The sequence below is a fragment of the Mustela lutreola genome, chromosome 1 (genome assembly GCF_030435805.1).
Source record: "Mustela lutreola isolate mMusLut2 chromosome 1, mMusLut2.pri, whole genome shotgun sequence".
Classification (NCBI taxonomy): domain Eukaryota; kingdom Metazoa; phylum Chordata; class Mammalia; order Carnivora; family Mustelidae; genus Mustela; species Mustela lutreola.
In genome coordinates, this window is record NC_081290.1 from 118,607,544 (window position 1) to 118,620,095 (window position 12,552).

The window sequence follows — 12,552 nt, forward strand, 5'->3', positions numbered from 1 at the left end:
CCCTATGTAAAAGGGTACCTTTTTGTCCCATATAATCCTTCCATGGTAATGTAGCAGCACTACACATAGGACTTTGGGCAACCCCTAGGCCTCTAAGGGTTTGATCAGCCCTTTGTAGGGGCCAATCTTTTGGCCAATCAACTTCATTAATGATACTACGATCAGCCCCGGTATCCAGAAGGCCCATAAATTTTTTATTTCTGATCCACAGAGAATAAAGAGGTCTAGCCTCCATTCCAAGTGTTAGACATGTGAGGGGCGGGCCAGTGGAGCCAAAACCCCTCTGTCCACGGGATTTTTCTGTGTTGGGGAATAGTTTATGACAGCTTGGTAACACTATAATTTGTGCTATTTTATCACCTGGACTGATAACTGTAATGCCACGAGGGGAAGACACTAATATTTTGACTATTCCTGTATAATCAGCATCAATTACTCCAGGGTGTACTATTAATCCAGCAAGGGCTGTGGAGCTACGCCCTAATAATAGGCCTACAGTGTTCACAGGCAGTGGGCCCTTAAAATCCGATTCCACCACCTGGGTTCCCATCTCAGGGGTTAGTACAAGTCTGGTGGTGGCACGGATGTCCAATCCGGCGCTTCCTTTTGTAGCCCGCCTTGGCTCGTCGGCGGGTAATGCGTGCGGGCTACCTGTTGAAGCACCCCATACATTTGAGGGCCCTGGGGTGATGGGCCCCATTTCCCGTTTTTTGAATTCCTTGGGGGTAGTGGATTACCTTGAATATCTTTTACTGAGCGACATTCATTCGCCCAGTGTGTACCCTTGCCACACCTAGGACATATGCCAGGTTGCTTTACTGTTGGGGGACCCTTGCTGTCAGGACATTCTCGCTTAAAGTGCCCCTGAGCTCCACATTTGTAGCATTCCCCAGAATTTCCTTTAGCGCCCTTACCTTGGGATAGCTGAATGCCCTGAAGGCCTTGAGTAATGGCTGAAGCAAGTACTTGTCCTTGAATAACACTGTCATTATTATCCCTGCATACCTTAATGTATGTGCTTAAATCTTTAGCCTTCCATGGCCTAAGGGCCTCTTTACACCATTTATTGGCTTGCTCATAGGCCATTGTTTAATTAGAGGCATGGCTGTGTCAACATCCCCAAATACACTCCCAGCTATTTGCACCAATCTTGCAACAAAATCAGCATATGCTTCATTTGGTCCTTGTATCACCTTAGATAGTTGACCCTGCAAGTCCCCACTGCCCTGGAGGGTTTTCCATGCTTTGGTAGCTGGCAGCCGCAATCTGCATATATACGGCAGGGTTGTATTGCAGTTGGTCATGTTTACCAGTGTATGGCCCCATGCCCATAAGCATATCCAGATTCCATTGTGGATTGCCTGCCGCGGCATAACGCCGTGCAACATCCTGGGAATGCTCTTGCCATGCTGTCTTCCAGACCAAATATTGCCCTCCAGAGAGGGCTGCCCTTGCTAAATTCCCCCAATCTTCGGGGATTAAATTCATGCCTGCTGTGGACTCCACTAGAGAAATAGTAAATGCTGCCTGAGGGCCATACTGCATGACCGCTTCCTTTAATTGTTTAACTAATTTAAATTCCAAGGGCTGGTGATACCGTTGATGATTTTGGTCCTCTAGAACTGGGAACATCGAGCTGCTATTGGCCCCCCTCCATGTGGTCTTCCAATCCTCATTGGCAGAGTGATGACATTTACATGTTATCTCCCCCGCCAGGGGATTGTAAGGAGGCGGAGCACTAGGGGTCACTGCTGAACAGGGAGGGTCTGGTTTTAATTTGAACTTCCACTCTAGCTCCTCCCCCGACATTTCTACTACTCCTTTCCGAAGCAAGAGATGAGCGTTCTTCTTTCACTTCCTGGAGTGCCTCAGCGCCCTCCTGAATAACTGAATCACATTTCGGCTTATATCCTCCCAGGCACCCTCTGACTAGAGTCCATATAACTAACGTTCCCGGTGGCAATGGTTTATTTTTATCCCTCTTCTTAAAATCCTCACCTAACTGGTCCCATTGGGGGATATTTAGCAAGCCCTCGTCCAGAAACCAAGGCGCCACTGTCTCAACTGTATTCAAGAATGTCCTAGCAGTTTTCGTTTTTAATGGCGTGCCATTGACCTTTAGAAGGTCCTTTAGGGAACCCTCTAACCTTGACTTTGACAGTCCAGATCCCATAATTAGAATCCCAACCTAATGGCTGTTCCGTGTATACTCGCTGCTTAATCCCGGCTCTAAGGCTGCCCCGCTTCTTATTGCGGATTTATTAAATCCCGGCTCTAAGGCCGCCCCGCTTCTTATTGCGGTCTTGTACAAGATTCCCACCACTTTGATCGTGGTCCCTTCCCCGCTTACCTGCGGACTTCTCCCTTGCAAGGTTTTTCTATTTTTCTTAATATTTCCCGGGTCTCAGCACCATTTGTCGCCCTCAGCCCGCAAGGACGACAACGAGCCTGGTATGGTGTTAATGCTTCATTTCCGTCTATTTAATCAACTTCCTTAGCTTATATACAGCAGGGTGACCAATAAGGGGTCAAGCCATGGGAAGAGCCAATGAGAGTCCTGTTACTATGCTGATTAAATTTGATACAGCCAATAACTATGTCCTCCTTTAGGCGGGCTTCACCAGAAAGTTCATTGTATACTTGCAGCGTACTTTGCTAGCAGTGAGCCAAGCGCCTTCTTGTAATGGCGGGGACTTTCCCGGCCGGAGGCAGTCCCCGACTCATATGTTTTCATTTTTCTTGGGTATCCACCTAGGGGTGGAATTGCTGGGTCAAAGGGTGACATTGTTTAACATTTTAAGAAACAGTTTTCCAAGATAGCTGTACTATTTTCTGTTCCCTCAGCAATGAATGAAGGTTTAGCTTTTCTACATCCTTGCCAACACCTATTATTGTCTGTGTTTTTATTCTTGTAGTACAGGGAATAGAATTTTTAATAGTAGAAAGATGATGAGCTTGAAGAGGGAAAACAGAGAGGAGACCAGCTGCTTAAAGGCCAAGATGATACTGTCTAGTAGGGATTTTTAGAATGAATTGTGAATTGAATGAAATCCTCAGTAAAATCTGTATTTTTCACTAATGGTTTTATGTGAAGAGTATCTTAAGTGAGCTGGAAGAGGAATAGAAGAGCTAATAAATGAATTTTTAATATATAAGTATATATTTATATGTATTGATATTTATATATATAAAATTTGTATTAGTAGAAAATCAAGTCATGTAAAATAATGAAAGTTTAAAGAATATCAGTTTGAAGGGATTACAGATGATCAACTTGCTAGGCGCCTATAGCTCTGCCCTAATGCTGTTAAGCTGTATTCTCAATACCAGTATTTTGCTAAACCCGTGGAAATAATCAGCCTTTACACTGAGTTCGTAAACAATTTGAGGACTTAGAGGAGAAAGAGGCAACTTCCAAAAGAGGCTTAAGAACCCTGAGTTTGATGGCTTATCTCATATGACACCAAATAAGTCCCGTTACAGCTGAGCATTTAATCACTAGTCTTTTAGAGGGTGGGAAACTAGTGGTAAAGTGATTCCCATTGAAGTTACTTACTGTACTTTGCCCATTTAATATAGCACTAGATTTATGGAAAGGGCCAAGTTTGTTAGCTGGGATATTGCCAATATTGTTCAAGATTAGCATATTTTATTGTGGGAGGCTCCCCTTCCGAAGTGCTATAATTTTTTTTTCTATTCTCCTGTGTGCTGACGTTCCCACATAAACAGGTTCTTTAGCTGTTAAATGCTTGTATCTGATATCTAGCCTGCTTTGAGCTCCCAGTTTTGACGTTAGATTATTTCATGTATTTCTTGTGTTTTTATCTATGCCAGTCTGCCCGCATTGGCAAGCATTCAGCACTCAGTAAATGCCCGCAGAACAGACTTGCTGACATACTATTTAGGTATCATTGGGAGTATTATGGGACTGTGAGTATTAAAGTATCATCTAGTTTTTTTTTTCATCCTGTAGGCCTTGCCTTTCCGTGCAGGCTCATTCTGGGAGCTGGAAGTATCAGTGTAGATATTGGCTAATTTGGTAATAAGCATACCTCTGCATTTGTAGAATCTAATCAGATAAGATTCATAGTTTCACTAATGTCTAAGAAAAGACTGTAATTTATAAATGTTATCAGTTACTTTATCATCCTGTCCTTTCAGAAATTTGTGTGAGGACCTGAGAACTTTGTCATGGACAAGGGTTGCAAGAAAGTTGTAAATATATAACCTTTCCTTTTATATAGAAATATACCAATTCCATTAACTAGAAAATATAATTATGTTGTTTAGATAAGCTTCTTGTCAGTCTAAAGAAGTTATTCCATTCTTGGGGTATGAAATATAGCTATAAAACCCAGTCTAATCCAGTGTAGCTGGTGTTGTAAGATTATTTTCCCCATTCTTACCAATTGCATATTTAGAAGGAAACATAATTCATGTTTTGTTCTCATGTATGCTACAAAACATTTTGTACCCATTCATGGAGGTTTTTATTAAAACATTCCTCCACATACACCTCAGGACCTATGAAGCTATAATTTATGTAAGTGAATTAAGATTCCCACCCCCACTACTTACCAATTTTGCTTGTTCATTTGTTGATTCAGGAAACATTTGTTAAACATTTACATGTACGAGACCGGGTAGTAGTTGCTCTGTGATAATGATAGCAGCAGTATCTGACTTTGTGGGAGTGCACTGATCAAACCACAAGCTCTGAGGTCAGACTGCCACTGATGAATTGCAGCTTGGCTACATGGGAACTGTGTGAACATGGACAAGTTAATTCATCTCCTTCAGTCTAGTCCTCTCTAACTGGGGATGTATTAGGCTTCTGTTGCTGCTGTGACAGATTTCCACAAATTCAGTGGTTTAAAAACCACACAAATTATCTCTGTATTCTATGGGTGAGAAGTTTGTGGGCTCAGCTGGTGTCTCTACTCCAGGCTCACAAGGCCAAAGTCAAGGTGTTGGTCAGCCTGGGTACTTATCTGAAGGTTCCCAGAGAGAAGCTGCTTCCATGGCACTCTTGGATCCTTGGCACTCTTTCATTCCATGGAGTTGTAAGGCCAAGATTCCTGTTTACTTGCTGGCTTCTTCTAGGCTTTAAGAGGCGTCCACATGCTCAGGCTTGTGACCTTTCTTCATCTTCAAAGTCAGCAACAGCTTATTGTTCTATCAGATTAGCAAGTTTTCATAAATTTTTTGTGAGGCTTAATGAGGAAATAAAAAGCTACTTTGATAAATCTGGTGCCACAAAACTAAATATTTTGGTTCTTTTAATGGCTGACCTTCTCATGGCTCTGAGATATATCATGGTAGAGATTAGCATTTTGCCTGTTTTGGGTTTTTTGGTTTCTGTTTTTTCCCCCTCAGGCTAAGGTTGTAAGTAGAGTATAACTTCATGGCCATTGAGAAATCAAAGCTCACGGCAAGCACCACGATAAATGTCCAGATTAGGGTTAAGTGCCATCTCGTGAGATAGGTTCAGCATTGCGGATTATGATCATAATCTTTTTTAATGAGAACAAATACTTGTCACGTGGTTCAATGTTTGCTGCTTAATCTGGAACTCAAAAATTTTTTATGGTACAGTCTTAAGTGCTGATTAGTTTTCTCCATATACTATGTATACTCTGCTTGTATGTTTGTGTTTTAGCTTGAGAAATGGATGAAAATTACCCAACAACAAATGAAAGCTTTCAAGAAAATGTGTGTAATTTGAAATGACTCCTTTCACTAATGGAGAAAGTTCTCGTCCTAGGAAAAGATTAATGTTAAGGAATATGATGACTATTTCAATTATTAACCATTGTTCCATCTGCAAAGTTTCCTTAAACCTTTTGGCTCATAAATTATAACATATTCTAATTTTTATTCCAATTAAATTCTAGAAATAACTATAAGTTTAAATAGTCAAACATTTTTTTAAAGATTTTATTTATTAGAGAGAGCAAGAGAGAGCAAAAGTGGGAGGGAGTAGCAGACTGTCCACTGAGCAGGGAGCAGGATCAGGGGCTTGATGCCAGGATCCTGGGATCATGACCTGAGCTGAAGGCAGACGCTTAACCAACTGAGCCATCCAGGCACCCCAGCAGTTAAAATATTTTAATGCAACTTCAGAGGTGCTTTTCACTTCTGTTTCAGAGGCCCTTCTGTGGAATTTCACTGATGAATGTCCTTATCCTCTGACCACCAAATGACACTTCTGTTATCGTTTGAATACTCTGTGATCCCCTTCTAACTTAATGCTTCAGCTCTGCTCTTTGTGTAAATAGACTAAATTATTCGTTCTTCAAGATCTATTTGGAATACAGATGTCTCTTTATTTATATGCTAGTTTGTGTAACTATCTGTGTATCTTAAAAGTGTGTATCAGGCCATCAAAACTATTTATCACTTTTTATATGTAAGGCATTGAAGGAATTTAAAACACCTTTAAACCTCAGCCTCCAACCAACTCTGGAGGAGCTTACATTTGCTGGTTTGTGGATTTTTGTTGTTGTTGTTAAACTGCCAGTAAACACTGAATATTTTCTCATTAGGGCCTTGCTGACGATTTTATTTATATTGTAATCACTACCCTCACTCCAACCATATGTACTTTGACTTCACTCTAGACCTAATTATTGTATTTATCGCTTAAGGTGGCACCTACTAGAATCTAAGTTCCCTGAGAGCAAGGATTTCTGTTTGTGTTTTCTGATGTATCCCAAATGCTTAGAATTGTGCCAGGCACAGAAGAGCCACTCAGTAAATATTTGTTGAATGACTGAATGTGTATTCCATGCATGCATTTTTCATATGTAAAACAAACATCTTCCATATGTAAAGCAAACAAGATATGAACTATATGCAGAATGGCCCTTGGCTTACCATCTCACTGCTATCTCCCTGCTCCAGGACAACCAAGCAGCCTCTCTCTCTGGGACTATCTTCTCCCAGCTCAGCAGCCTGCTTTCCCCTGTGCACCTCACAGTCCAGACTCAACACAGCAACCAGACTGGTCCTATAAGTCCAATCTCACAGCTCAAAGCCCTCACTCAGGTTTGAGGGTGTGGGAACATGGTTTATAATAAGACTGTAATGATCTTCCCTGGGTCTTTCCTGAACTGTCTCCTGATTTCACTTCCCTCCACTCTCCCAGCACTTGGCCATGGCCCTTGCCATTTCTACTGATTAGTAGCACATGAGCATGTGCTAAGCATTCTCCCTTTTCTTCAGCTCTCTGCTTGATTGTCACCATGTCAGAGTAGCCTTCCCAGCTCATGCTGAATGAAATAACATTCCCACCTCTACATCACTGCTTTTATTCCTTCTAATCCTGCCTAATTTCTTCAGAGCATTTACATTTCCACTCACATATATATTATGAGACTACTATTTGTCTCCCCCATCATGTTGTAACTTTTATAAAAGCATGAAGTTTGGTTTCAGTGCTATATCCCTAGAGAATGCCAGACACACAGAAAGCATGTGATAAATATTACACACAGCATAAGTATAATGAATAAATGTTCACAAAAATAGAAGGCTTGCTTGCTTTTTTAATAATGTGAGAACTTAGAGGTATTCTAATTACTAATATTGATGCAAGAGCACAAATGGCAAGTGATGTTTATTATATTTAGGTATCAGTAAATCAAAAAACAATGCAAGCAATAATAAAGTAATTATTATAAGCTTTTGCTCTGAGGCATCAAAAGGCACATTTATACCAATACTGCTTCCTCTCCAACCACCCCCGTCCCCACTTGCTGTGCTAGGCATTCCTCTAGAAGCCTCCTTTATTTTTTATTTAACATTTTTTAAAATATATATATATATTATTTATTTGACAGAGAGACAGACAGAGATCACAAGCAGGCAGAGAGGCAGGCAGAGAGAGAAGAAGAAGCAGGCTCCCCACGGAGCAGAGAGCCCGATGTGGGGCTCGATCCCAGGACCCCGAGATCATGACCCAAGCCGAAAGCAGAGGCTTAACCTGCTGAGCCACCCAGGTGCCCCTTATTTAACATTTTAAAAAAAGAGTTTATTTATTGGAAGAGAGCGAGATGGAAAGAGACAAAGAAAGAGAGCAGAGGGAGGGGGGGAGAAGCAGACTCCCCACCAAGCAGAGAGCCCGATGCAGGGCTCTATTCCAGGATCCTGAGATCATGACCTGAGCTGAAGGCAGAGGCTTAACCAACTGAGCCACCCACGCGCCCCTAGAAGCCTCTTTTAAAGGTGTTGAGCAATTAATCTCATGTATAGGAAATCTTGTCTATAAGATTGCTGCAGGCTGGGGGTAGCAGCGATTTTTACCACATTTCTAGAAACAACACAAATTACAGATTCTTGGTATGTTAACACATTATTAGTAGGAAAAGAGGTGACAAAAAATGTTATGTTAATAAATCAGGGTCTTTACTGCACTGTCAGTATATGTGAACAGAGTCAGGAGGTAAATTATGAATATTCAGGGTTCAAAGTGAGAAGTGAGTGTGTTGAGATTAAAGCCTCAGAGGTAGAGGACACTCGCATACTCGCCTAGTGAGTGAATCGATGAGTCTATCTTCCATCATAGGAAATGGAAGGTATTTTCTCTTCAGCTGCTTTTTCTTTTTGAGAAGATATTTGGTGATTCTTCCATTTATGCTCTAAAGGAATTATGTTGTTTTGTTACATTTGAGATTCTCTGACTGTATTTGTCTCCCTTCCTATTACTTGCCAGTTTATTTCCTGGGAAAATTATTTATCATATTTCGAAAATTGGAAGTCAGTGATGAAAGTTCTCCCTCTCTTTCAAAGATCTTATTATTGTCATAAACTCATAACTGTTTTCAATATTTGTTTTATTCAATTTGGTGTCTTCACACATTGCCTGCCTTAGGATTTGCGGTTTCATTTCAGAGCCAGAAGACTAATGGCCCATTATCAAGGCTGTAGGAATGCTGTTGCCTGTATCCTCAAATGCTAGAATTAAACCATAGTTTTAAACAGACAGTACATACCCATGAAAACATCCAGATTCACTTTGGATTAGTCACAGTAAGAAAATTAAAAAGGCAAAGTAGAATTCATTTTCTTTTAGTTCATATTTATTTCTAACCATAAAGGTATGAGCAAGGGGTAGTTTTTAAATTTTTAATCACTCCAAACTTAATTATTTCTATTTCTTATATAGTCAAGATCATAATACAGTGGAAAATAATGCCATCATAAGCAACACACTACATATTTTTAGGGATTATTGAAATATTTGTATATGATTTCTTTTTTAAAAGTAATTTAATGTGAAAATTTTTTAATATCAAGAAACTGTTTTTCTGTAAACCCTGTAGTGGTTATTGGACCACATTGTTGGTGATCAGTGAGAAATAGTTACTTCAACCAGAAATAGAATGTTCTCTAAAACGATTTTAACAGATTGAAGTCTACATGTTTTTGGCATTGGTACTTTTGGCGGCATCCCTTATTCTAACATTCATAAAGGTGAAATGGGTTCATATTAAAAGACATTTCATTAATACCTCAGCGCTCTCATAAAACCAAATCAATGAAGGTAAAGTAAAAGAAGTTACTCTGTTTAACAAGTAGTTACATAGCACTTACCATGAGGCAACCTCTCTGGTTTGGGTACTTTGTAAATTGAAACTCTTAATCCTCATCACAACCTCATGAGGTAGTTAATATTCCCATTTATAAATGAGGAAAGGTTTAAAGTCTAAGGTCACGCAGGTGTCAGGTGGCAGAACCCAGATCCTAACCCAGAAAGGGACTCCTGAACCCACCTTCCTGATCCTTGCTCTCTGGCCACTTAGCAGCATTTTCTGTGAGTTTCTGAATGTTTTCTGGATTTTCGCTTCCTCTGATGGCCTCATGTTATGCATAAATTTTGTAACACTGACTAATCCACTTCCTTTGTATCACATTTGCCTCTCTTTGCTGTTTCTTATTCACTTGACTGGCTAAAGCAACTGACTGAAGTTAAGGAATCCAATGTATATTAGTAGTAACTGGATTAAGTTCTCATTGCCTTAGACATAGATGGGTTGTGATTATTCCCCTAAAGTCCTTGCTATAAAATATTTATGTTTGCCTCTGAGAGAAGGTAGTATACAATTTTTAAAAATAACTTTTCTGTATTTAGATATTGATAAAACCCTTAAGTCTTTGAGAATGGAAGGAAGCTTTTCATATGTCTGTCTGAATTTTGGCTCACTGTGAGATATTTTTGGTGTTTGTATGATAAGCACATATTAAATTCTAAACTCTGACATGGGAGAGATAAAAAGCTATGTAGGGATTAAAAGTTTCCTTTAGTTTCCTCTGGCTACAGATTTCCTGATGATTAAGTTTAGTCTTGTTCATGGTGACCAAGGAATGTCTCTTGTATTAAATTTTATTCAACTAAGAGATTCTTGTTTTTAACGAGCTTGAAGACAGTAATCAAATAGGAGGTTCCACTATGGATAAAAAGCCAACCTGTATCTTAATTTTGGGTAAGGACACACAGAAGTGAAATACGAACCCATATTATGCATTAGTAAAGCTTTAATTTTCAGGGTGTCTTGAATGAGTTAGTAAATCTTTAACATTAAAATAAGTTCAATGCTGAAATATCAAAGAAAAGGCAAAACTGCCCCCTTTTTTTGTCAAGGGCTTATTTAAGCCTTTAGGAATTTTTCCTGAATAAAATATTAGACCTTACGATGCCTCTGTGCTTTGGTTGTTGTTACTATGCAGTATGCCTGAGAGCGTTTTTTATTCTTTTTCTTTCCAGATGACAGAAATGATGCTCAGGAGAGTAGCTTAAGAGACTTAATAAAAGAGCTGCCTGACACCCACTACTGCCTCCTCAAGTACCTATGCCAGTTCTTGACAAAAGTAGCCAAGCACCATGTGCAGAACCGCATGAATGTTCACAATCTCGCCACTGTATTTGGGCCAAATTGCTTTCAGTAAGTTAGTGGAGTTTTGCTTTTACTATTACATACCACTTTTTCTTTATTACTGCCTGAAATCACTTGGGTTGTAGAATCATGTTTCAGACTGAAAAGTCAGCCAATTTATGTTGGAGGAGTTCTATCTTGCTATTGGGCATTTTAGCCTTGATTTTCATCCCAATTTTGAAAACGACACATACGCCTTTTCATGAAAGCCATAATTTACAATATTTCCAACAACTTTATTTAGAATTCTGGAAATATGTTTTACTTTCACTAAAAAGGACATTTAAACATTTTAATCTGAAGCATCGATTAGCAGAAATGGAAGGAGTACAATATATTGCATAATTTTTTAATGTGATAAAATCATTGCTAATAGAAAAATACAAGCTCATTTTGTCAGTGACAGAAAAACGTAACCTTTGCTACATTTGTTTTCTAGGAATAAACTAGACTTTAGGAATAAATAAACTCTCTTTGGCGGGTGCTATCACACTGGCCACAAGAATTTTTGTAAAACTTTTTATTTTCTTTTCCTTTTTATTCCTTAAAGGTCTTTAATTGTTGATATGTGAAACATGATTTTGAAATCCAGGGACTTTTCTTTTAACTCTCCTATTAACCTATTAATCTCCACTGTTATCAAACATATTTCTTCTAGTTATAAGGACAGAGAAAGAATATACTCACACTTTAAAAGCTCTCATAAATTCTCAGCAATTTTTAAAGTAGTGTATCTGTTTATACAGTCAGTTGATCTATAGACTCATTCATCAACCCAGAACTACAAATATTACAGTCCTCAGAATAATTGTTCAGTATAAACTCTGGCTTAGATCATAGTAGTCCAGGGTTCCAGAACATTCATAACCTACGGCGGGAAGTTCTACGTTTAAAAAAAACAAAAGCATTTATTTGAGAGAGAGAGAAAGAGAGAGAGGAGAGCGCATGCGAGCACATGTGCACACAAGGGCCTGGAGGGGTGGAGGGAAAGAATCTTCAAGTAGTCTCTCCGCTCAGCACAGAGCCTCCCCGGGGCTGGATCTCAGGATCCATGAGGTCATGAACTGAGCTGAAATCAAGAGTCAGACGCTTAACCGACTGAGCCACAAAAGTGCCCCCAAGAAGTTTTATTTTAATAACTATTCCCATTGTAACTTAGAGATTTACATTTTAAAAAAATTTTTTTAAGATTTTATTTATTTGTCAGAGTGAGCGAGCAAAAGCAGGGAGAGTGGCAAGCAGAGAGAGAAGCAGGCTAGCCAATGAGCAAGGAGCCCGATGCAGGACTCTATCCCAGGACCCTGGGATCATGACCTGAGCTGAAGTCAGATGCTTAACGGAGCCACCCAGGCATCCTGAGATTTAAATTTTAAATAGTAGCATTTCAGAGGATACGTTAGGGTCTTGTGAATAAATATCTCAAACATGAGCTGCACTAACTTCTTACTCATGAATTTTGTGTTAGAGAAATAAACTGTATTTATTCTTTTTACTCCTATGCTCAGAATAAACCTTTGGTGATCTACATGTAAGAAATTAAGCAGAAAACTTTTCAGTAATTTTGAAACCCTAGATTCTAAGAGAGGTGAAAATGAATTTTTAAATAGAATAGGTTTTT

The 12,552-nt window shown here is 39.4% G+C and overlaps 1 protein-coding gene across 9 annotated transcripts in view; it reads left to right on the forward strand.

Moving 5' to 3' along the window:
- The window catches only part of FAM13A (family with sequence similarity 13 member A), a 368,957-nt gene that overhangs the window by 81,469 nt on the left and 274,936 nt on the right, over positions 1-12,552 (forward strand). For 8 of the 9 annotated variants that reach the window (XM_059172961.1, XM_059172915.1, XM_059172900.1 and 5 more), the window contains exon 4: positions 10,766-10,943. The exons of the other annotated variant lie outside the window; for it this stretch is intronic. In XM_059172961.1, the coding sequence (XP_059028944.1) occupies positions 10,766-10,943 (178 nt within the window). The remainder of the gene's footprint in view (positions 1-10,765; positions 10,944-12,552) is intronic. 9 annotated transcript variants of the gene reach the window in all.